Source organism: Anguilla rostrata, chromosome 3 (assembly GCF_018555375.3).
Source record: "Anguilla rostrata isolate EN2019 chromosome 3, ASM1855537v3, whole genome shotgun sequence".
NCBI lineage: Eukaryota > Metazoa > Chordata > Actinopteri > Anguilliformes > Anguillidae > Anguilla > Anguilla rostrata.
Genome location: NC_057935.1, coordinates 50244767 through 50268853, shown reverse-complemented (window position 1 = coordinate 50268853; position 24087 = coordinate 50244767). Strand labels below are relative to the sequence as shown.

The 24087-nt window shown below is 37.4% G+C and overlaps 1 protein-coding gene across 2 annotated transcripts in view; it reads left to right on the top strand.

Moving 5' to 3' along the window:
- The first annotated feature begins 2129 nt into the window (after positions 1-2129).
- Positions 2130-24087, top strand: part of glra1 (glycine receptor, alpha 1) — a 55565-nt gene continuing 33607 nt past the window's right edge. The window contains exons 1-3 of one of the 2 annotated variants that reach the window (XM_064328074.1): positions 2130-3059; positions 9429-9553; positions 17151-17189. In XM_064328074.1, the coding sequence (XP_064184144.1) occupies positions 3004-3059; positions 9429-9553; positions 17151-17189 (220 nt within the window). In that variant the 5' untranslated portion in view covers positions 2130-3003. The remainder of the gene's footprint in view (positions 3060-9428; positions 9554-17150; positions 17190-24087) is intronic. The other variant, XM_064328075.1, reaches the window with a different exon arrangement.

The window sequence follows — 24087 nt, the reverse complement described above, 5'->3', positions numbered from 1 at the left end:
TCAGGCACATTTCCATGCAAATCAGCATTCTTCTTATTGGAGTTTCATTGTGTTCAGAGTTTCGGGGAGGTTATGTTGACGCTTCTCAGATTAATTCATATTTATTGAGCAACAATGAGCTGTCAAGAAGACTGAAAAAGAAAAAGCACAAATATATGCCTGATGGCAGATTTTCATTGGTGTTAGCCAGAAAACATTTTCCATCAACATTATGTAAATGTTCATCATACAGAATGCCCTCTACTTGAGTACATTATTTGGCAGCGCAGTCTTCTGTACCACCAAATACCGCTTTGGAAAGTTAAAAAAAAAAAAAAAAAATTAAGACAATCCTACCAATTTCTTCCTGTTTGTGCACCTTGGAATCACCAAGCATGCCTCTTGAGTCACCACCAAGGAGCCCCTCAGCCAACAACCCTGGTGTTTATGCATTGCACACCAAGTGCCTTTCACAGCTATGTGATGTCCAAAGGTTAGTCAGACACACCAATTACAAATAAATGCAAGTGTCATACTGTTTCTTCCACATCTGCATACAAATCTGTTTAAAAGTAAAAAAATAAAATAAAAATAAAACAACATATTCCATGCACATTCCTGTGTTTTTGTAGGTTCTGAAGTTACAGGGGAGTCCAAATGCAAAAAGAAGGAGAACCCAACACACAGCTATTCCATGCTTCCATTTATTTAACTGTATGTACAATGTTTAGACAATCAGTTGAAGACCTGAGGGCTGAGACGTTGTGTATATAGATCAATAGATGAGGGCATTGACGAGTCTGCAGGGTTTTCCTTCCTTTTTACATACTAAATCTGTTTACTCGCCAAACTGTGTCTGTGATTGACTGTGTCTGTGATTGCTTTGGTAATCAATCTTATAGAGATTGATTTACTAGACAACAAAGTAATACATAAATGATGTACCAGAAGCTTAATAAAAAAAACACCATAGCCTAGATGAGGACCAATCACACACATTTCCGTGCACTTTGTAAACAGTTTATTGACTCAGCAAGGTCAAACAGGGTCAGCAACCTTTTCAGGATTTGAAAATCATTGGCCATGTTAGGAAAATAACTTTGACCTACATTCCATAGTGTTCCAAACATCCAAATCTCATCCCAGTGCTGAGTCAAATATTTATTGGTTTGATATCAGATCCACGTTCCTTGAGAATTATGCTCACGTAGACAACAGTGCTATTTTCCATCGAGGCTATATTTGCGCAACACTCTGATTTACGTTTTATTTTAACATTTTGTTACATAAAGTTTATTAGGCCTAATTAACTATTTGAAATGTCTCTTCAACATATACATTTAATATTTCTACTATGCATACTAGTTTTTATTAAAAAACGCGAACTTTTCTGTAAATCGACATCCATTGGACATTTGGTAAATCCCTTTAAAAAATAATCTCCACCATACCATAGCGGCAATGTCGGCATGTGGAACAACATCACGTTCCAGTGGACAATCCGGACAGCAGTCATTATTTTAACAGCACTGCGGAGCGACTCGCTTTGCCAAGTCCGCTCGCAAGGCGTAAAATTTGTTATCCAGAAAGAGTTAAAAAATATTTCCTGGCAAGAACCATGTGCTGCCCGATCCCCGGAAGCGTTTATTCTCTTTCCTCACTATTATAAATTATAGGCTCCAGAGGAGAATTATTTCCCCCCTTTCTCCTTTGCAGAGGTTGTACGCGTGCTTCTAGGACAACCGCTGCATTACTACTTGTCTTCGCTCAGTGGGCACGGCGCAATTCAGTTAATGTTAATCTCCTCACATTATATTGTACTATCACTGTTTGAGGTGAAATCAAAGATTATTGAGATTATAGAGTTATGCAAATACGCGTTACCTTATTTCAAAACAAGCGTAGGCTCTACTGCAATTAATCACGGTGCACATTCTGAAACAAGTAAAAACTATAACACTTCGAAAAAATCGATTAAAATCCTGCGTCTCAGATACCTTCATACACAGCATTAAAACTCATAAATGACAATTACTGTCTCCAATGAGCAGGCTCGCCATTTGTCTGTGCACCTTACAGACCAATGACAGCAGTATGTGGGCGTGTGTGCAAAGGTGAAGTGATTTTGAGTTGAGTAAATGACTGCAGTAAGAAACGCACGGGGACTGAGTCCTTTTCATTGGGGTTATACGAGCTATGGAAGAAGCTCGCTGCATCAACAATTTTGCCTCCATCATGAGGATTCTAAAAGTATGAAATTGAACACGAGCTGCGTCTCCCTAACTGTCACAGACAATGGAACTAGCTCTATGCAGCAGTAACAAGCAACTCCGGGGAAATAACCACAAAGAAAATAAGACTACCTGCGGAACAACATTAGTTAGCTACGAAGAGGTGCCTGTAACTATGCGTGGCTTCAGAGCAACACCGCTTTCAGTGGGATTTAAATTAACGAAAGCTTGAGGAAAATAACCTACTACGTATGTATATATTTCGTGAAACTACCTTGGGATTCGGTTAATGTAGGGCTGTAAACGACGTAGCTATAGGTGTTTGAACATTGACATTGCAACGCAGCACACTTGCGACCAGACAAAAAGAAGAAGAAAATAAGAAATTCAAGGACCGTTAATACCTTCATTCTGCAAGAAAGCCCAAAGAATCGCTGCTATGGATTGCATATAGTAACACTCGGAAAATATACATTTTTTATTTTTTTATTTCTTGAGTAACGCTACTGTGCTGAAACTCCAGAATCCCGTCAGTGCAATTCAGCCAGCTGCCCGTGTCTCTATCCATGGTCCTGAAACGAGTACCCTCACCAAGGGTATACAAATTGCTATCCATAGTCCGGATGAAAGGATTTTCTCGCCTTTTTTGAATAATTGTGGTTAGCCTACGCTTTGGAATCTGAATTACGCATCAGAAGAATTGCTCACCTTGGAGGTGCGGTATCCAAAACGGAATTAATCTCAGTGCATATTGCTGTGGCTATAACTCATCTATTCTTACAACACCGGCAAAATGTACCGATTTAACGCTCTTGGGATCTATTTGTGGGAAACTATAGTATTTTTCAGGTAAGTATGTTTTGTGTCTGTATTTGTGTAATGTGAAATTTTGTTGTCAGGGTTATTTGCGGGTTGTCTTGAAATTCACGTCAGGTTTGCATGCATCGGCATGTGTCTGGTTAAACATTATAGGGAAATTTAATGTAGGCAACTCATGCGTGTCTGGGTACGGATTTAAGTACATTTGTGTGTTCATTTGTACAATAATTTAATGTTAATACTTATGTGCACAAAGAATGCAATTAAATACATGAAGTCACCAACTGCATTGGCGATCTAAGTAGCGTTTTTCAGCACAAACAGCGAGTACTAGTGGTCACTGCATGGTAAACATTTTCGTAGGAAAATATTTTGATCAACAGGCTTTGTCGGAATACAAACTGACAGGAAATATAAGTGCTGCAGTGATTTGTCATATAAAGTTTGTTTTTAAAAGCAAGGATAATGAGTTTTACAACGCAAACAATTTGCTGTAGTACTGCTGCATACCGTGAGTGTTGGTGTAGAAGGAGGCACAGTTGCAATATCTGTGTGTGTGCGTGTGTGTATGTGTGTGTATGTATGCGCAGGTGTGTGTGTGTGTGTGTGTGTGTGTGTGAGAGAGAGAGAGAGAGAGAGAGAGAGAGAGAGAGTGTGTGTGTGTGTGGTACTGCATCAAGAGCCAAGGCCCATGTATTGTACTTTCTATACGTGGTGCCACTTGCATTGTTCGTCGCTTAGTGCATGCAGTATGTGTGCAATGTATGCAGTATATGTGTGATATGACAGCTTTATAGTGTCTGGAACAGAACGTCCGTGATATGCATTGATTATTATTCTAATGCATTTGAAATATATATCTATAGCCGTCCTGTTTTTGGATGAGTTAAATTAATTTAATTGCCTGGCAGCTACCCTGAATATCAGGAATTTATAATCAAAGCAATACTAATAGTAAGTGCAATGTGACTGCTGTTGTTGGTGATGCCAAAATGTGTTGAGTGAAATTGCACTTTTGAAAAAATACAAACATAACAAAGGCTTTTAAGCAGTGATTGCTGCTTTCTTTGTATTGCATCTCACAGTAATTATTTTGCATTCTGGGCACACGGCTTAGTTAATGAACTTGAATCAGGATATTGCACAGTCCCAGACCTCAGTGCTGAACTCTGCAATTCCTCTTAATTGATATCTTCTCCCCAGTCTCAACCTAGACTGGGACCTCATTTCAAATGCTGATTTATAACCGAACATTGATTACTCTGCAAATGCCAGTACAGCTGATGAATACAAATTGTTTACAAATAAAACTTCATCGTAAAACTGGCCTTTTAAATCTGTGTTTATTTAAGATGCTCCCCCCTTTGTCATAAAAAAGGCATCTTACAGATCTGTTATTCGATGCTTAAATGTGTATCTGGGCAAAGTGTTGACTGAGCTGTTGTATTTAACATAGCGCAACATTGGTTATGGGTGTCCCCACTTTAACTGGGGTAGGCTTTGTTATTCCTTTCAACGCAATGGTGATGTCATTTCTACACTGACTGTATGGCGAGATGCAAGCTATATTTACAGTTTGTCTGGAATAATTTCAATCGTTATTGTAATAATTTCAATTTTAAATCTATCTGCTGAAATTAAGTTCTGTTTCACCCGTTTTTTGATGAAAAAACAAACAAATATATGAGATACAAGGTTAATAATTTGCAAATGTAGAAATTGTCTGAAAAGGATGATGTCGTATGCGACTGTTGTCAAACAGTCAAAATCTGTTTTGGCGAGGGTTATACTACCTTTCTTACAACCCAATAAATGTTTATTATTTTCACAGTTTGTTGAGCGCTGAACTGGAAAAAGAAATGGCTCTCCATCTTTAGTCAGCTTTATTCATTCAAATAATTTACCAGACCACTGTCTCATTTCCAGCATGATGTATTTACACAGTATTAGTAAAAATCTTAGCTGACCTTGAATTGGCCTTGAGGATGTGATTGCATGGCACACAATCTATCATCCAGCTAGTGTTCACCTAAATTATATGAGTGCCTTCATTTCAATTTCGAAAACAGCACAAAAATTTAATTGCTACCTCTAAGCAGTGACATTTTAATTTATATGTTGAATTGTGTTCAAAAAATTATCTTTTTAGACAAAGAAAGGTTGTTACTCTAAAAATATTGTTAATTCTAAAGGATTCACAAGCTGAATCTCAGTATGAGAAAGCAGATATGAGTTAACCTCAAATTGTGAGCATTGCCATTCTTTAAATGTTATGATAAAAGACATGTGAACAAGCCACTGGCCATCATTCCAACAGCCAGTCATTGTTTTAGGCATTGCATTTCCAGAAGCATGATCATAAATTTGTGATCAATACAGATTGAGATAAAAAAAATAAAAAAACATAAGTAAAATAAATGACGTCGATTACAAGTGATCCCTCCTTCCATGTGTGTCATGAATGCTATTCAATAAGTGAATTCAGTTTTTTGCACTGATGCAATATGCCCAGTTAAAATACTGATTGTACTGGAGGTTAAACATACATGACTCGCTACTGTATCTCCTTTGCAAAATGTCCAATATTGGGTTTTGGCACAGCCTTAAATTTAAATTTGGGTTGTATGTTTGAAACTTAAAGCTGTTTCATGATATATAGGAGATTTAACTGCTCTGGCCCAAGCTTTTGCAAAGCCATTGATAAGGCTATGAAAATTCCAATGAATTTTTAAAAGTATTTAGCAGAGACAGTGTTTAATCATATCGGACATGTGTAAAACTTGACTGCAGTCTACAGAAGTAAAATGGTCAAACGTTATCTCTTTCATGAATGGCACAAAAGGTGATGATCATATTAAGATTCCGTGGAAGCTCTGAGAACATAATGAGGTACATTTAAGGGTATAGATTATAGGTGGAGGATAACAAATGCAGGTCTTTGGATAGTTTGCATATTAATTGCGGGCTGGATAGAAGCTTGCTGTGTTCCTGCTGTGTCAGCAGCGGCATTGAGACCCCTCACTCTTCATGAATCTCATTGATAAACGATTTGTCTGACTTTGATCATGGGTCCTTTCAGGGCAGAGCCTGAAATCCAAATGAGGCATGGTGCCTCAGGTAAACAATGCTAGTCTTTATCATTCCATACATATTTATTTATTTATTTATTTACTTACTTACTTACTTACTTACTTATCATCTATCTATCTATCTATCTATCTATTCATTAATTTATTAATTCATTCATTCCTTTGGGGGGGGTGGGGGTGGGGGAATGTGATTTTTTTTTAAACTCTAAACATAATGCATTGTTTTGAAAATATAATTTTGCATTAACAAGGAATCAATTAAATGCACCGTAAATACCATTGTACATTTATGTGTACAATGGACAATGTTGCTGTTCTGCCTTACATCCTTTCATCTTCATTTAGAGATAGTTTACATTTTATTTGCTCTTAAAGTATGTCGTTCTGAAGACAGTGATTGTAAAAGCACATAGTTTTTGTAACTTCATTAAACCATAGGTACACTTTTTGTACAATCATGGCCCTTGGTAGTTCTAAGTAATTGAGACATGCAAAATAATTGTATAAGCCAAAATGTGACTACCTCCCTACAACCAAAGAGTTGCAGTAATCACCATCCAACAGATAAGATGCTGTAAACCTAAATGGATAATAATCTATAAAACACTTATTCTTTTCCATAGTACACTGACTAGCAAATGTAATGTAGGCCTTGGGTTGAACTATTTCAATGTGTTTTTCACATCAGTTTTTGATGAAAAAAAAAAATATATATATTGTTTGAGAATTTGAGCTGAGTCTTCAAGGTTCGTCTTGTACTATCAAAGGGAAATATATTTTTATTTAGTAAAAAAAAAGGCTACATTTGATTACCAGGACCTTTTTCTCTATAGAGAATAGATTTTTAGACCCGCTGGTCTTTTTGTTATTATTTTTTTTATGATTAGGCCCACTGGTCATATTATATTATGTTTAGGTCTATAACATCTATTGTATTTCATGTTAGTAGGCCTTGACAGATTTGCTGCTTTTTACCAGGATATCTGTATTGAATGTATAGCCTATGCAATCAATATGTCAATTTCAGAAATGAACAATTTTTTCGGTTTTATTTGGCCTTGTTTTACACAGTCATTATGTGCACGATGATGATGATTTGCCTGTGAGGCTCACAGTCGCAGAAATGATGAGCAGTGCAATGTTGCAGTTACTTTTCCAAAGATTTAGACCCAACACCTACGCTACACTGTCACATATGCCACACTGTCACATACACTACACTCGCCTCTGCAGGTATTGTCACTACAGAGGCAATACCTGCAGAGACGGGTTGCTCACTGGCAGCTCATTAATCATAAGCATAAACATCTGTTGTGAACTAAATTTAGAAATTAGGCACTTCCTCTTCATGTTGTTGCCATAATTGGGGTTGCAGGATGCTTATGGTTCATAGTCCAGAAAGAGAGGGGAATGTTAAAGGCCATAAACAGGTTAGGGGAAGTGGGGTTCATAGTCAGGTATGTGTGGTCTTCCAATGTTTTTCAAATTTTTAAAACCCCTCATGTTGTCCCACCCTCAGTCTAGAAACAATAGCTGGATGGAACCCTCTCTTCATAAATTCAGCACAGCTAGACTGGTTAAAATGAGTAAATGTGTCTTGAAGTTGAAATTATTTCACATTTACTATGCAAGGGGCTCAAAATACTAGGGATTTTGAGCCCCATGAAAAGAGATCACATTGGGTGCCACCACCCCAGGAAATTTGATATTCAAATATTTTTTTCCTTTGGAATCATCTTAACTCAATAACCCCCCCCCCCACCCATACCACATGAAGTTTATTTGTGGTCATCTTGTAAAAAAATGTGAAATATTTATGAAAATGAACAGTTGTGATAAATATCTAAAATTTGGAACATTGTTATGCATGTTGCATACATATAGACATTCTGTATATCGCACACATGACTGTATAACGTGTTTCACTTGTTCCAGACCTCCAGTGGTTCATAAACAACTTAGTCATAGTCTGAGTGACCAACTATTAAAATTATGAAAAAAGAGTGCTGCAATGGTGGTACTGCAATGGCCATTTCGTGGTCTTATTCAGATGTGGGTTACATTACATTTTGCAATGATGATCAATCAGTCAGCAGTTACAGTAAGCTACATCCTACTACCCTGACATTGGTGGCAAATAGCTAGTTTAAGCACAATGACACTTTGGTTGTTTCTGGGGTGTCTACTCAGCCACAGGAGCACCGGAGACAACAGAAGCCTCAAATCACAAACAAAGGTGCAGTACAGTTTGACTGTATGTAAAATATAATAGCCATGACCCCCAAACTGCAGGTGTCCCATAGAAAAGTTATTTACAGAGTGCTAGTGTGAGTCCTGCTGCCTCCGGGGGTCCGGGTGTCCTTTGGTCTGTTCAGCATGGGCAGTGCCCTCACTGTTAGGCTGACCCAAGCATGGCCCTAACAATATGGCAGCAATAAGAGGCAGGGCCATTCCTAATTTATGTCAGATTTCCTGTCTACTCAGCATTCTGCGATATGTTTGTCGGTATCAGGGATATTGTAAAATGAATGGGATTGTATTCCATACAAACTGGGCCATGCATCTCATGGGAAAAGCGAATAGGGACAGCTTTGCATGTTCCACAGTGGATGTCTGACCACAGCCCTGTGATGTATTATTCATTATGCATGGTATTTTGATAGTGCTGTGGTTAACACTTATGTGTGTTTTTTGATGTCACAGTTTGAAGAGCGTGCATGAGTTGATGCAGTTCAATGACAGACTAAAATAAAAATGGCATACCCTGGGATGTCCTCAGAGCAAAATGCTATTAATAACGAGTTATGACAGAACACTGGTTATTTATTACACTGAATGAAGGTCAGAGCCTCACTCCCTTGTGTATTCATGCCAGTAATGTTGTGAAATGGACTTAACCGAGGGCCTTTTGAACCTAAAACAAACTGATGGACTTAATCGGATTCTAAGCAGCTCATCTCCGGATTACCACACACCAAACACACATTAACTGTGAGGTGCTTTAATTAGAGATGTTTGCTATCTGGAAATGGTTTTCTTTTTGTTATAACCAGTGCAGGTCATATTATTGCTTCAGTGTTCAAATATTTGTCTCCCCCTTTCCTCTCTTTTCTCTGTCATCCCTCCTTCCCTCCACCACACACACACACTCTCTTTCTCTCTCTCTCTCTCTTTAACTCATTTTTTCTCTCTATCTGTTTCTCTCTCTCTCTCTCTGCCCTGACTCACTGTCTTGTCCTTTCTCTTTTGTTTCTCTCTCCATCCTGTTCTTTCTGTCCGTCTGTCTGTCCGTCTGTCTCTCTTCCTGCAGCCTGGCAGCATCAAAGGAAGCAGCAGCTCGAAAAGCCACCACTCCGATGCCCCCCTCGGAGTTCCTGGACAAACTCATGGGAAAAGTGTCAGGTTACGATGCAAGAATCAGACCAAATTTTAAAGGTAGGATTAGCCACAAAGACACCATTGGATAACGCAGGAATGTCGCCAGACATTGGACCCTGAGGGCTATAGATACCTTAAGAGCAAAATGTGCTAAAAGGTCCAAATTCTGATTGTGTTTTTAATGATTACACTGAAAAAGTATAATACATATCTAAATGAAATATTGGACAATGCAAAATAATGAATAATAATTTTTGGGATGACAGCCAAATTTGTTTGTGGATATTTGGCATATACTGGCATATATTTGGCATATACATTTGTGATATACTGGCATCTAACAAGTGTCTTCTCAATCTGCACCACAACTGTATATATACACAGATAGATATATTTAAATGTGTATGTTGTTGTGCGTACTGAAAAGACTGTTGTTATTGTTTGTTGCTTATTGTATTCATTTCAGTGGTGTTTCTAAACAATACAGTGAATAATAAATTGAGAGCACTTGTATGGCTGCTTCCAGACTGGCGACATTCCTGTACATAGCCCTGAACAATGTTTCAATATCCTGAATGTATGTCTTGTGGACATAGCAGTTGAAATATGTGATCTTATAGCCAGCTGTATGACTACTATGATACCTCAGTACACACACTGCAAAAGACACATGTCAGGGGTATCCTTATAGTGAATGGAGTGTAACACAGTCCAAACCTCCCCCCCCCCACCAAAAAAAAATGTAATTCCTCATAATGGCAACCCTCCAAGATAATGAAATGTTTTTTTTAACCTTCAAACTGAATTTTAACAGGACTGCACAATTAACCAATAACTGCAAATTTAATTTTTGTAGTTTCAGTATTAATTTGTTATGCACGTATACTCAAAATTCAGGATCATCCTGAACAAACACACCACACCACAACTTTGGTTGCAGTGGGGCCATTCAAAACTAACATCACTCAGTCACTGATGACTCAGCTAGTATTTTTTTAGTAGACAAAAAAGCTTATCTGTGAGAGATGGTATTACTGCACTATGCTATTTAAACAGCTCCTTGATTGTTTAAATAACCCTACTATTTATCTTAAACAAGTGGCTTTTCCTGTTCACTTATTTTCACCACTTGAGAGACATGTCATTTCTTCAGTTTCAATAGAATTCAATTAAATTTTATTTGTACGGTGCTTTTACTGATGACATTGTCACTAGGACATTTTACAAAGGAAACAAAACTACTATAACCATTCTACTCATACTATAACTGATGCAAGTACACTCCCATAGAAAAAAATCCACCCTCTCTCAATTGATTTTATATAATGAATGATATTATGTAAACAAAAATGGCACACATCCAAATATTTAAAACATTATTTACTGAAATGTAAATAATGGAAAACAAGAAAGTTGCACAATGAATGATAAAATAAAATTTAAAAAAACTGTTAGCGTCCATAATCCGTGCACAGTTCTGAAACTGAGGCTGCTGTCTCTTTCAAACACTGCAAGTGATGATTTATTTTTCCAGCTGAGAACATGAGGATATATTCATGAAATTGGAAGTCTGACAGTCCCTATTTTATTTTCTTATCAGACACTGGGTACACTCATACGGTGAAACAGTCGCTGCGCTCGAGCACTCAAGCAGCGTCTGTCAGAAACTTTACTATTCTGGAGGGTTGCTCTCAATAAACACCAGCTAATGTGATAAGAGGTTTTCACCTCCTCCAAGACCACAGGCAGTTCATCTCCTCAAATTAGTGCAGGTCCTGTTAATGTGGTGGTTTCTGCAACAGTGATAAAAGGAGGAGGACAAAAAAAAAAAAGAAAAAAAAAAAAATCAAAGAATTGCCTGAAGCTACGAATGTGCCAGCATGGGTAGAATTTACACTGATCATCACTGAGTCTCGCTGTGAGAATTCTTTACAATTCACTTAGCAGGATTTTGTCCTGGGAAAAAAAAAAAAAAAAAAACGGAACGGAAGTGGCACATTGGTGTACTGGAGACAGCCCATGTAGCGGTTCACCATTATGGAGCTCTGATCCATGTTCAAATTACAGCCAGGCTTGCCTCTGTTGATGGTTAGAGTACATGGCACGTGTGCTTAAATGTTGCATATACTTTTTGATCAACGCTGCATCGACAAATGTTCTGGGCATTTGTAGGGTAAGCCAGCCTGCACACCCCGCAACCCCTGCCTCCCTCCCTCCCTCCCTCCTTCCCTTGCTCACCATAATGTTATCCCTCTTACCGTTGGGGTGTCTTGGCAGATAGGTCGGAATAACAGGGGGTGAGGCAAATTGGGATTTCTTCACCTCGCAGTCAAAGACATTGGACAAAAGGGAGCTTCCCCCATTAGCGGGCCGGGCTAGGTGGGGTTTCGGGCCCTGGGCCGGAGTGATGAATGGCTGAGACCCAGCTGCGCCTCGGCTCTCCTCTTTAACCTTGTCCCTCCGCATCCGTCACGGCGACACACAGCAGGACCGACAGCCACGAGGTCGAACAGGCTCCCCCTACCCTACCCCCACCAAAAAAAACCTCGCTACCGTGGCTTACTGGTTCGGGTGGCCTTGCCTCTCACCAGCCAAAGCCCCTTTGAAAAGCTGTCATGACACGTTACAGTGATGATCAGTGTAAGGCTTTTAAAAGAGTATGACTTAAGTCACCTTGCCTCTGAATGGGTTTTTTGAAGACGAATGTTCATTCGTAAATATACAGTCTGCTGCAGTATATTTACCGTATTGCTTTTCTTTTTGGATGTTCTGAATGTTAGTTACTCCTCTGCTTCTCTTCCTCATTCATGTGTTAACCTATAGAGATGAAAAATGATACGCTGGTGGAACTTGACATTTATTTGGTGTGATCAGCACATGATTAATGGGACGCTAATGGGATTAAAGGGAGTGTTCTAATTAATGGGAGTGCTGTGTTCTCATACAAATGGCAATGGGAAAGAGTAAAAAGAAACACAGTCATAATCTTGCTAGCTTGGGGATGGCTGAAGGCAAAACAACTGCTATCTCTAATAAAAATAAACTCCACACTTATGAACTCCACTCTTATCTGAAGACAAACCATAGATGGAGATACAGCAATGACTCAAAACTGAACTCCAAAGAGTGCCTTGGATCAATTTGCCAGAGCAGGTCTACTTAACAGGCTTTTATATAGTTATATAGTTATCTTTCATATAGTTTATTGAAACACAGTAGTTTGGTTTTTCCAGCAGTTTATGTTAGCAAGAAATACATTATAATGTTGGATAGATTGTCTTTGTAACCTTACTGGCAATGTCTCAAAACTTACTGGCAAAAAATGTCTCAAAAAATGTTGTTCTAAATCTTTTCCCCCTAAGGTCTACATTTCCTTACTGAAACTTACCTCTGCTAACTTGCTGTCACTAAATGGGCAGTTTTATTTTGTCTTTTGTCTGGAATTAACATAAATAAGCATCTATTCTGAGTAACAAACTACATTCAGTCAATGCAGCACAAATTGAGATTATGTAGAATATGTACCATGCCAATGTCCCACAATCTGCCCAACATCTCATAGAACCCAAGGGCTGCAACACGTTTCTATAACTCAAAAACAGAGAACCAAGAACACATTGGTTCCTCGGCCTTGAGATTCAGGGACAGGGCCGAGACTGCACTCTGCATAGTCAACATAAAAACAAACTGTATGACTCAGCTTAGCTTTGATGAATCTGCCCTCTTGGAGCAATGTGATGTCATTTATGGTCTCCTTTGTCACATCCCACTAACAGTCACATGGTCAAGTGGCAAATAACAGTGGCTGGGCCCACATTTCTGGCACAAAAAACAAGAACACAATGAAAAATCAAATCAAATGTGTAATGCTTAGTCAGGCTTCTTAGAAGCATACGTCTATGTGTGTGGGTGTCACAAATTATGAATTACAGTCTATTCAGGGCTCTCTAAATTACTCTGAAACTCTTTAAAATATGAGGGAAGCTAAAGCGCTTTTCCTGCAAGTAAAGGGTGCTAAATGTGGGGTATTGTAAGTATGGGCATGATGTGTCTGTAGGACTCCAAGTGGCAGATTGGGTCAATGTTTCCCTGCAAGGGAAAGGTCTTACCTTCATTTGAGAAACATTTGAATATTCTGAATATTTCATTTGGAGGTGAAGCGTATTGAAAAAACTAGCCACTTGTTTTGTCAGTTGGTCCTGTCTTCCTGCTCCCTGTGTGTAGCTACTGTATGGAGACACATTATAAAAACTTCCATGTGCTTGAGAGAATAAGCTACATGTTTACCTGTTGCATCATGGGTTACACTGCGGTATTGTGAGTGAAAAAAGAAATTTGAATAACATTTGAGAGTCAGTGCAGAATCTAGGGTGGTGGGTTAACAATCAGTGGACTGCAATTCCAAATTCCGTGTGGGGTACTGCTACTGTACCCTTGAATAAGGTTCTCAGCCAAAGGTGTTTTTCTGCTTATGTCCAGCTGTTTAAATGAATGCAGGCCTTCATCCTGATTAAGGATGCAAAGAGAATGAAGTATTAATTGGATTATGAAGGTTGATGATGATGGTATTTTAAAAAACCTGAATTCTGAGTGCCTTACTATTTTTAAAACATCACAAAGGAAACTATGCTGGTCCACTGTTTTACATTTATTTTATAAATGCTGAATTGTACGATTAACTGTACCATGCATCTTGTAGCTGAGTTGGCTTTTGGTTTCTTGTTTACCCTCTTTGGATAATAGGTCTTTCTAAAATAGCTGACAAAAGCTTTGAAAACTGTGTTGAAGAAATTAAGCGTAAACCAGTTTTAAGACTATTGCCTTGTTGATTACTGTACTTACCGTAAGCAAAGTATTGGACTGATTATGGGTTCAAAACATGGAAAATAAAATATAGAGGTAAAATTGCTTTAGGTAGATTTGGTCTGACTTAAGTCACATATTGCAGTTCAAGGGCATGTAAAATGGTTAAAATAAATTTAAATAACGCTTTCTATGTAAATATGAATCTTAAGATTTTTTAATTGTGCGTTTTTAATAAATGTAAATTTATCTACACACACATACGCAAACACATCCAGCTGTAGATGTGCTACATACTACTGTATGTATATATGTCTGACGATTCTAGCCACCTTATACTCCAACCTTAACTTAATATCTGTTATTAATTTCTTGAACACATCAGTTCATTAAATTCTGTAAAATCTGTAATGCAGTCAGTTTGACAAAATTAGTAATTTTGACCAATCATAAAGCATTAGATTAGCATATGTATGGGCTCAATAACTGTACAGTACACAGTATACTGTAGCAGGAAATAAAATAAAATAGTTATAAATAATGTGATCAGGTGAAAGTTCTTGTAATGCCTGGTGCACACTACAGGACTTTGGTCCTAGCTGATCCTAACTGATATTGAAAATGGTAGACCCCATACTCCAAAGAGAGAATTTACAGAATTTTTGTCTTTCAGTCGTCAGAATGCACCCACTCGACAATTTACCCAAGACGGCGCATCATACGCTTAGCGTTTATGATCATGATCAATATGAGTCTCGACTTTGGGATCTTGCAGAAACGTATGTGATCCAATGAAACATCAGAGTATAACAAACATAGAGATGGACAGTCAGGCATGAGTTTATGTGCTTCAATGCTCCTAGAAGGAGCTAGGAGCGGGGAGCTAGGAGGCTATTCTTGCTTTCTTTCCATGCATCCTTCGATGGGTGGAGCTAGGCACAAGGAAAGGAAGCAAGGAGGTAAAAATAAGCAATTGGAGTGCATTCCTTGTTTCTGTTGATGTGAGTTCTGCAGCTAACACTTCCCAGTCAGCTCGGCTCTCATTGGCTAGGCTACAGTAGATTCCTGCTGCAAATTCCATTGCTGTTCCCCTCACACTGCAGGTTTTCAAAAAATTGATGATTGATGCAGTATTTACAATTCAAAATCAGGGTGACCTGGGCCACTTGGGAGGGTTAAGATTCTGTAAACACCCCACAGTGCAGGATAACCTGGGCAGAAAATGAGTTCAGATCAGCCTCAAATATGGAATCCCCCCCTTGATTGTCAGGGGGAGTGAATCAGGCCAAAATCAGCTCGATTGTCCTGTGCTGTGCACCAGGCATTAGATTGGAACATAAATCTTTAGTTGTTATTCATTTGGAAATTATGTTGGAAAAGCATAGCAAAACATAAACCGTTAGATCCCGAACACCACTGATCGTCCCTTCATGCAGTTTATTGTTATGCCCTTTGGAAATTAATATGTACAAAGAGTAATTTTGGGCATTGTATTAACTGAAAAATGATAAACATTGAACTGATTTGAAAGAATGGTATGCTAATGAAGATAAATTATAAACTATAAAGTGCTTATAAACACAGAATAAATCAAGCATTATGCAATTATTCTTTATGAATTATATGTTCAGTAATTTAGAGAGCCCTTATCCAATTGAAGTTGAAAATGTGAATACAACATTGTTTGATGGGATATCATTTGTGCACTGTAATGTTGTCACCACGTGGAGGCCATGGAATGAAAATCCATGTGAAAGATTTAGAACAATCCAAGTCCTGTACCTACATAAATAATATAATGATTGTATTATGTGTTTTTGGCCAAATAACACAACATTTTGTTATTGTTGTTGAATATAGATCCTCAAAAATGGATTCTTCCAGATCATTGCATCACATCACATGTTCAATTTCTAATAGCTAAGCTATTTTTAAGATTTTTAATTTAAAAAAGTAAAACTATGATTATATATACAGTATGTTCATGCATACCGCTACATATTTTGAAAATATTTTATTTGAAAATATGAAATGGATAAAGGGAAAGAAGTGCTAAGATTGTCAAAATTTATTAGAACTGAAGGTTACACAAAATAATGAAATACCATAGTCTTTTGCTGAGGGTCTTGAGCATATTAGTCCTATTTTATCTCTTTAATTATACTACCTCATGCACGGTGATTGTGCGAACCATTTACCATTCCCTTTGTATGCACAGTGACTAAATAAAATATTTTTTCATAAATCTCTACCGCCAAATTGGAATATGCATTATCTGAATTTCCTGACGTATGGAAATTCTCCACCTTCCTGTTCAAACGACATGGGAAATGGTCATAAGGGCAAGCCGCTGTCTGCCAGCTCTCAAGCTGAAAGACGAAAAAGGAGAAATGCCGGGCGAACGATGCCAGGCAGATTTAAGTGAAGCCAGTTTGACATGTAGTGTTTGCATTCCTCTTCCCCCCTCTCTGTGATAAACTGCATTTCTGAGCGCATTCCGCTAACCCTCCTTTGCCTCCCGCGACGGAGTATGCATTGCAACCCCATCCCCCCCTCCCCCTTTTTTCATTTCTGTGCATTGCCTCCTCTCCTGCCCGCTCTGGCGTTTTTGACAAAAAAAAAAGACAAAGTGCATCCCCCTTCCTTGCCGCTCCTGCCTCTCGTATGTTGGCCCTGATCTTCCCTGCCACACACTTAGAAATGCTTACAAGTGTTGGCGGGTGTAGTATTAAATAACCTAGCCATGCTTCTGTATGCTTTATTTTTCTCTTTGGTTTCCTCAATGGGAAACACCACCTGAATTCTTGCTGTTAGAATATGATGTGTTTAATGATGATCTTCTTTTTATTAGACCCACAAGGCACCAAATCGGAAGCTTCACACAAGAAAGGTACTTTTTTATTCATCCCGGCATATGAGGGTGCAGCAGGAGGCAATCTGAGCAGGGCCCTTTCTAACAAATGTGTATACAATGTATATACAGTGTAAGACTGCAAGATGTTAACTGTGCAAGCCAATGTGTTTCTAATGCAGAAGTGATGTCAAGTGCCTGAAAAAAAAACAGTAATATAGGAGATGGCAACATTTTTTCTAGCATCAGCATTTTAATTTTACTGAGATGTGAATGTGCAAAGAAATTTTAGAATACTTCTCATTATCGTGGCCATAAGTCATTTAGTTAATTTTGTGCTGCTAAGCCTTCTTTCAACCTTAGACGAAACAGTAGAAGTGTATCTCTCGCTGATGTGTTGAAAAAGTGCAGTTTGAGCATAACTTTTAACCTTGTTCATAAATTTTGCTGAAATTTAATTTAGTAATGAAAATCCTGGCATCTGCTCCCAGACTGACATTTGCGTGTTGAGACAGAGAGGTTCACTGAGCAAGCAATCTCATTACAAAAATCAATCGAGTAAACAGTAGTGATGAAGACAACACCAGCGAATTTCTCTGAAAGCTGTTTAAATCAATGCATATAGATATGATTCCATGAACATGTGATTTCCCCCGTAAAAAGAGAGAGTACAAAATAAGGTTATTCGTTCGAAGTGGAGTTAATATTGCTACGTTTTTGTGCCAAAATGTATGTTTCCAAAATGAAGCGGCCCGAACAACCAGCACACAATGAACTTGGCATTTATTCTGTGCAAGAGTCTGCCAGGCAGAGCAATGATTAATTCCAGTGTGACAGCCTTTCAGGTGATGTCATGTACTGCTGATTGCTCACCATAAGGTCCAGAACCAAAAATAAAGTGCAGCAGGTCCTTTTCCCCTTCAGGGCAATATTTAAGGTAAAAATGTAGAACTTTCTCTAGTTTTGCATTACCTCCCTAGAATCTTATTTAAAGGCAATGCCTTACAAAAATGAACCATATAAATAGCAATACTGGTGCTTATGCATCTTTGTTCCAAAATTCCAAAGGTACAGAGTGATGAAATAGGAAGAGGTATTATGTAGCAGAATATTGTTTACCCTAGAATCAGATAGAGAAAGATGTTCATATTGATTAAATAAAATGGTGGAAATGAAATGTAAAAGTACAGAGTAATTTGCAAGATGCTAAATAATGTTTAATTTGTTCTGCTGCGGTTTGGTCTGATACATATGAATCATTTGTTAATGGGCCATTATCGCTTGTGTCAAATAACCTGTGAGGTTTTTTAACATGAACTCCTGAATTCAAGATGGAAAGAAATCATTTTTTTCTTGACTGCGTTCTCGGAGTAATACATTTCTTGTTCTCCGTCCTTTTTTTCTTAAGGGCATATTGACTGATTTGAAGTCTGGCTTGGTCAGTTTGAAGCAGTATGTGAACACTCTAACAGCAATTCCATCACATCAGGATGCTAAAGCAAACCGAGCCCATCAAAAGGGCATGACTGTGATCGTTTGCCATTTCACTCAAAAATACGTGCAGTAAAAAAGTAAATGCATTTAGATTCATTTCAGGCAAAGCAGTTAAAAATAACCTCACACCTAATCAATCCTTCATGAATCATTCTATACAGAACAGTGTCGCAGATAGAAACATCCGCTCATAGTTTATTTTACTGGTAATCAATGAAAACACCAAATACCACAGGTATCTAAAAAACAGGTATCTATGTTCTTCATAATACCAGGATGTTGTGCAGAGAATTATGTACCAATAGTATATATTTTCAAAACATTGCAAAGAACAATTGAAAAAATGCAACCTGTAGCCAATCTAATTCTGGCATGCAGAAATTAACAGTTTGCAAATGAATACAATTTAAATGAATCTTCCTGGTCTGAAAAAAACAACCTCAGTTAATTTGAAATTGCATCAGGATGCAAAGCACTTGCACGTTAACAGTTTTAAAATGATCAAATATGCAAAATATTAGCAGTCATGATCTTAAAATGAGACATACAATTAAGAGAAAAAAACAGAAGACACTTTGTGATTATTTGTCAAAGCTTCATCCAAAGCTATCTTATTGACTGTCCATAGAGGCTTGGGTTTGACACTGATGAAGTGACTTACAGCACTATACACATCACAATAGCATACACTTATAACACACAGTGAGCAGACTAAAGCTTAATCACTAATGGGACCAAATGAGCCATTGTACAGTGAAAAATGTTTTTATTAATACACACTGCTGGGAAGTGCTCACAAGAGAGTTTAAAAAATGAGACATGTCACTAGTCTGACAGAACAAAAGCCAGACCTGGACTCAGAGCTTTGTCAAATAATGATTACTTTTTTATATGTACTGTATAAAATTAAATAATGAAAAATTGTTTGTTTTTAAATGTCAAAGTAGTTTTCACAAATTACAGTATAATATCTTTTAAGATTTGAGAACACATTTTGTGACATTCAAGACCGCCTAACCATTTTTAACTTATTACTGATGAAGATTTTTTTTTTAAACAGGTGCGTTCTAACTATTCAGATAAGGAAAGCCTTGTTTCTTTCAAGCTGATATCATCAATAGCCTTCAGATGCATACAATTTAAGAACCCCAGAAGGCAACTGTAAAAAATGGCATTCCTTTAAAACAGTGTTTAAAAACACTTTCTTTTTTAATATACTAAACAAATACCAATATCAAAAGTAAATTTGATTTAAGACAGGTGCTTGTTTGAAGTACATAAAGCTTGCATTTTGTACAAATTGTATTCATTCAAACATGATTTGTGATTAGAATGGCTTCCTAAATTGTACTGCCCGTGGCCCATTGCAGTACTCGCACAGTTCCAGAACAGGACTGCTCACTAAAGTTTTGTTATTCTTCTGATTTATATGTCAATTTTTTTATTCATTAGTGTGTTATTCCCAATCATAACCGTAGTTCCTGCCCCACTGTTATTCACACTAGCACACACATCCTTCAAAACGTGTAGAACCACCAGCCCGTTAGCCGCAGTTCACAAGCTATCCTGAATGGTTATTGCCTAGGAGGGAGGTACACTGGCTGTGTTGCAATCCAGTTATTCTCTCAACCCACAACAATGTAATTTGGTGTAATCCCTTTGAGACCCACATACAGTATATCTTCATTGCCATCTTCAGTGTAGGTACAATCCATTAATGTGGCAAGTGAGGTGCACTCCTCTGTGATCATCATGCGCCAAATAATTACTTCTGTCAAGTGTTGTGACCATTAACCACTTTGTCATGTCTATAAATGAAGCCAGACTGATAGATGCAAGTGATATAGTTAGCTATAGGGCCTAGTAGTTGGCATTTATTTTTATTGTGGATAAAATGTGTGTGTATATGCACATGTGAGGGAACACACTTTGTAAAGGATTTATAATTACAAAATAAATAAAATTAGAAAGGGGAAAATGTCCAATGCATTCACTTTATGGTTCTGTGATTCAGAGCAAGAGCATAACATATGTGCCTGCCATAGAAATTAAATTTGGTTCAGTGGTGCACATGCCCTGTCTCCACATCTTGTTATTGGAGAGGCTGTTTGTCAACATGTTCTCTACAATTGTAACTTCATTCCACAGTGCTCAACTGAGTAATCTTTATCCACTTGATATAATTTGGCAATTTATATGTAATATAGTGTATGTAATATTAAAATTGAAAAGAGGTAGCTGATGATGTTAGCTACCATTATTCATGGAGATGTTTGAGTCATATTACTCACTGTATGCTATAGGTTAGTGGCTATAGACTGTAATAAAAAAAAGACATGAATAAAATAAACATCCTGCAAAATTACACTAAATTACTGGCAGCATGGTAGCCAGTAAATTACTGTATATTTATAATACATTTGCTGTAATCCAGATTTACAGAAGACATGACAAGAATTACAAAAGAACAGCAGAATGTGTTTATAAATATATTACAGAAAGTTATTGGTTGCAGTTTTCAGCCATTTAATTTACATGTTACATGTCCTCTACTGCTTCCTAAATTTACATAATTTCATAATTTCATAAATTCATATTTATACCATGTAAAATTGATAAATTGATAGTAACTTGAAGGCATACATTGCTAATATGTTTAAAATTAATCAGTCCTGGGCATTAATTATTAGTTTACATTTGGGGACATGATTAAGAGGAGGAATTTAGTTGAGTAATGTTTTTGTTCTTTTGAGGCTTCATAAAATTCTAATCAAGAGAAAAGTGAAAGAAACAATGCTCATTTCACTTCCACATTCCTGATCTTTCAGGCCAGAAATAAACCTTGGGCATTACCAACTCAAGGCATGGTACTTTGTCGAGTGACATTCATATTAAGGAGGGTTGGAAACCCAGGTTATGTTTGCATTCCTATAGCACAGCAGTCAAATGCTTTTTGGAACGTGATGTTAAGGATCCAACTTTGTGCCTGAATAGACTGCATGGACTTTCTCTAGTCTAGCACTTTTGAATTTAATTTCCTTCAGTGTTTCCCCCATATTCCTTTGGCAATACTTTATTTGTCTTGTGGTTTTCTGGAAAAAAATAATGGCATCACTCGGAGGACTAAAAATGTGCAATATATTGTGTATGCAATACCAAATTGACTTTATACAAGCACTTATATTTGCTTAATGTTTATGAATATTATGCCTTTATGAAGAATATTCCCTTAACCCAGAGTGTTCATTTCAAGCCAGAGATCCTTGGCAGGTGTCTGAACTGTTTCACATTTAGAAAAGGCAAGAGCACAGCACGTAGGCTGTCTGTCATCTCCAGCATACTTGCATATTCTCAAGAAAGAATTCAAGAAATTATAGAGCATATACAATTCAAAAACCATGCGTGATTCAAAAGTTGACATATGAACCCAATAGAATTTGAGTGGTATATACAGTAGCAGCAAGTAATGAAGCAAATTAACCTCAGTTATTTTGCAGATGAATTCAAGTTTAATTTTCCTTGTCTAAACTGAAGCATCCCTACTCGTAAAATACACAAAATGTTTAAAAAATGGACCAGAGTGCAAGAAGTAAATTCAGTTTCAAATTGCTGTTCCGTTTATTTGTGTGGCAGGCCTGGGGCAACTTGCTAACAGACAATGATGGCCTTGGTTGACCTCTGTGGCCAGGCGGCCTACATCCTAGAAGTCTATAAAATCAGTAAAGTTTGAAGATCAAAATGCCATTGTGTTTAAAACATGGCTGAATAACAGAGTGTATAGATGCTAGCTAATTATAGGCACAGTTATGTACACTATTTAATGCCTATGGTTTCCATTCCTAGTTCTGGAGAGTCTTGAGAGTTTTTGAAATGCCTCTAAAAACTGTTAAAATGCACAGACATTTACAATTAATCAATTAATTCTGTAGCGCGAACGAATGCTTTATTAGAGCTTGAGGGTCACACAGTGCATTTTAGAAAGATGTTACACCCTTGATGCTGTAGATGAGAGAAATTTGAAAGATTCAAATGACAGAAAAATAACTCTGGCAAATCCAGATATAAGAATATTGTCCTTAAATATGTCCAGTGGAAAACAAACTACAGCTTTATCCTGTTGCAGCTATTCATCATATTTTGTTGCAACATTACAAAGTGCACAAGGTGTACATGTGTATCATTAAGTCCCATTAGCTACTGGGCATTCTTGTAGCTAATGGCACTTAATGATACTCATATTCATTAGATGGCCACTGGATCTTGTATGCTAACTAATTGGATCACTGGCTGGTAAACAAATGTTAGATAAATTGATTGTGTGCGAGTACCTAATGAGATAGGCACCAAGCAGACGGCCAGTTGGTAAGCTGTAGTTTAATCGCTCTCAGATGAAGGCTATTGTTCAGTAATGTGTTTTATTGACAGTATTGACAAAATCTGTAAGATTTGCGTCTTTTTAATTCATATTGTGAACTTTGCAAGATATCTCATATAACATTACCTTTATATATCAGTTGTAAATGAAGGGGAAATGTATTGAAATCAATTAAAAATACAGCTTTGGAAGATAATTGTCAAGCAGCACTGTTGCACACATACCAGTAAATATCCCATGTAAAATGTTCCTGCATCATATGTTGCCTACAGTACGTGCCAGCCAGTATCTTAACAGTTGATAAATGTCACTGTGGAGGTGGCAGTCTAATATTTTCCTTGTATAATGGTAGGGAACTCAACTTGTAACTCAAAGGTTTTGTGTTTGATTGCATGCTGAGGCAATGCTGTTGTACCCTTGAGCCAGGTACTTAACCTGAATTGCTTCTGTAAAATATCCAGCTGCCTAAAAGGATTGTATGTAAAGAAAATTTAATCTGTTAAAAGTTGTTCTGTATAAGCCTGTCTGCTGAATGCCAAAAGGTAATGGAACATTTATGGGCAAGAAGTACAAAACCTGGAGAGCTAGCTAACCTGGGGTCTTTAGCTCCAATTTGTGAAAGCTTGATATTACAGAACATTTAGCCAAATGTATAACAATGGATGTGTGAAAATATCCAGTATATACAATGCATAGAGTGACTGCGGTTTTTGTTAGGCCTGGTGCATCCCTTTGTCTTGGCAGTTGAGAAAGTTACGATCAGCCAAATAGTTCACTGAAGCTCTTTACATCACAGTAATGATTTTAGCATATGTATACATTTGTTGCGCATACAAACTACAATGTTGACTGAAAAAACTAAAAGAATAAATTCTACTTTTTTTTTCTGTAGCTAGCACCATTTCCCATGTTTGTTCTAACCTACAGTATATATATATTTTTGAATTCAGTCTTAAATTGAAAAGCGCATTTTACATATACTTGCAACACACCATAAAGTTTATACTTGCTGAAATTACCACCAAATACAAAAACAAAATAAATAAATAGATTTAAAATAATAAGAAC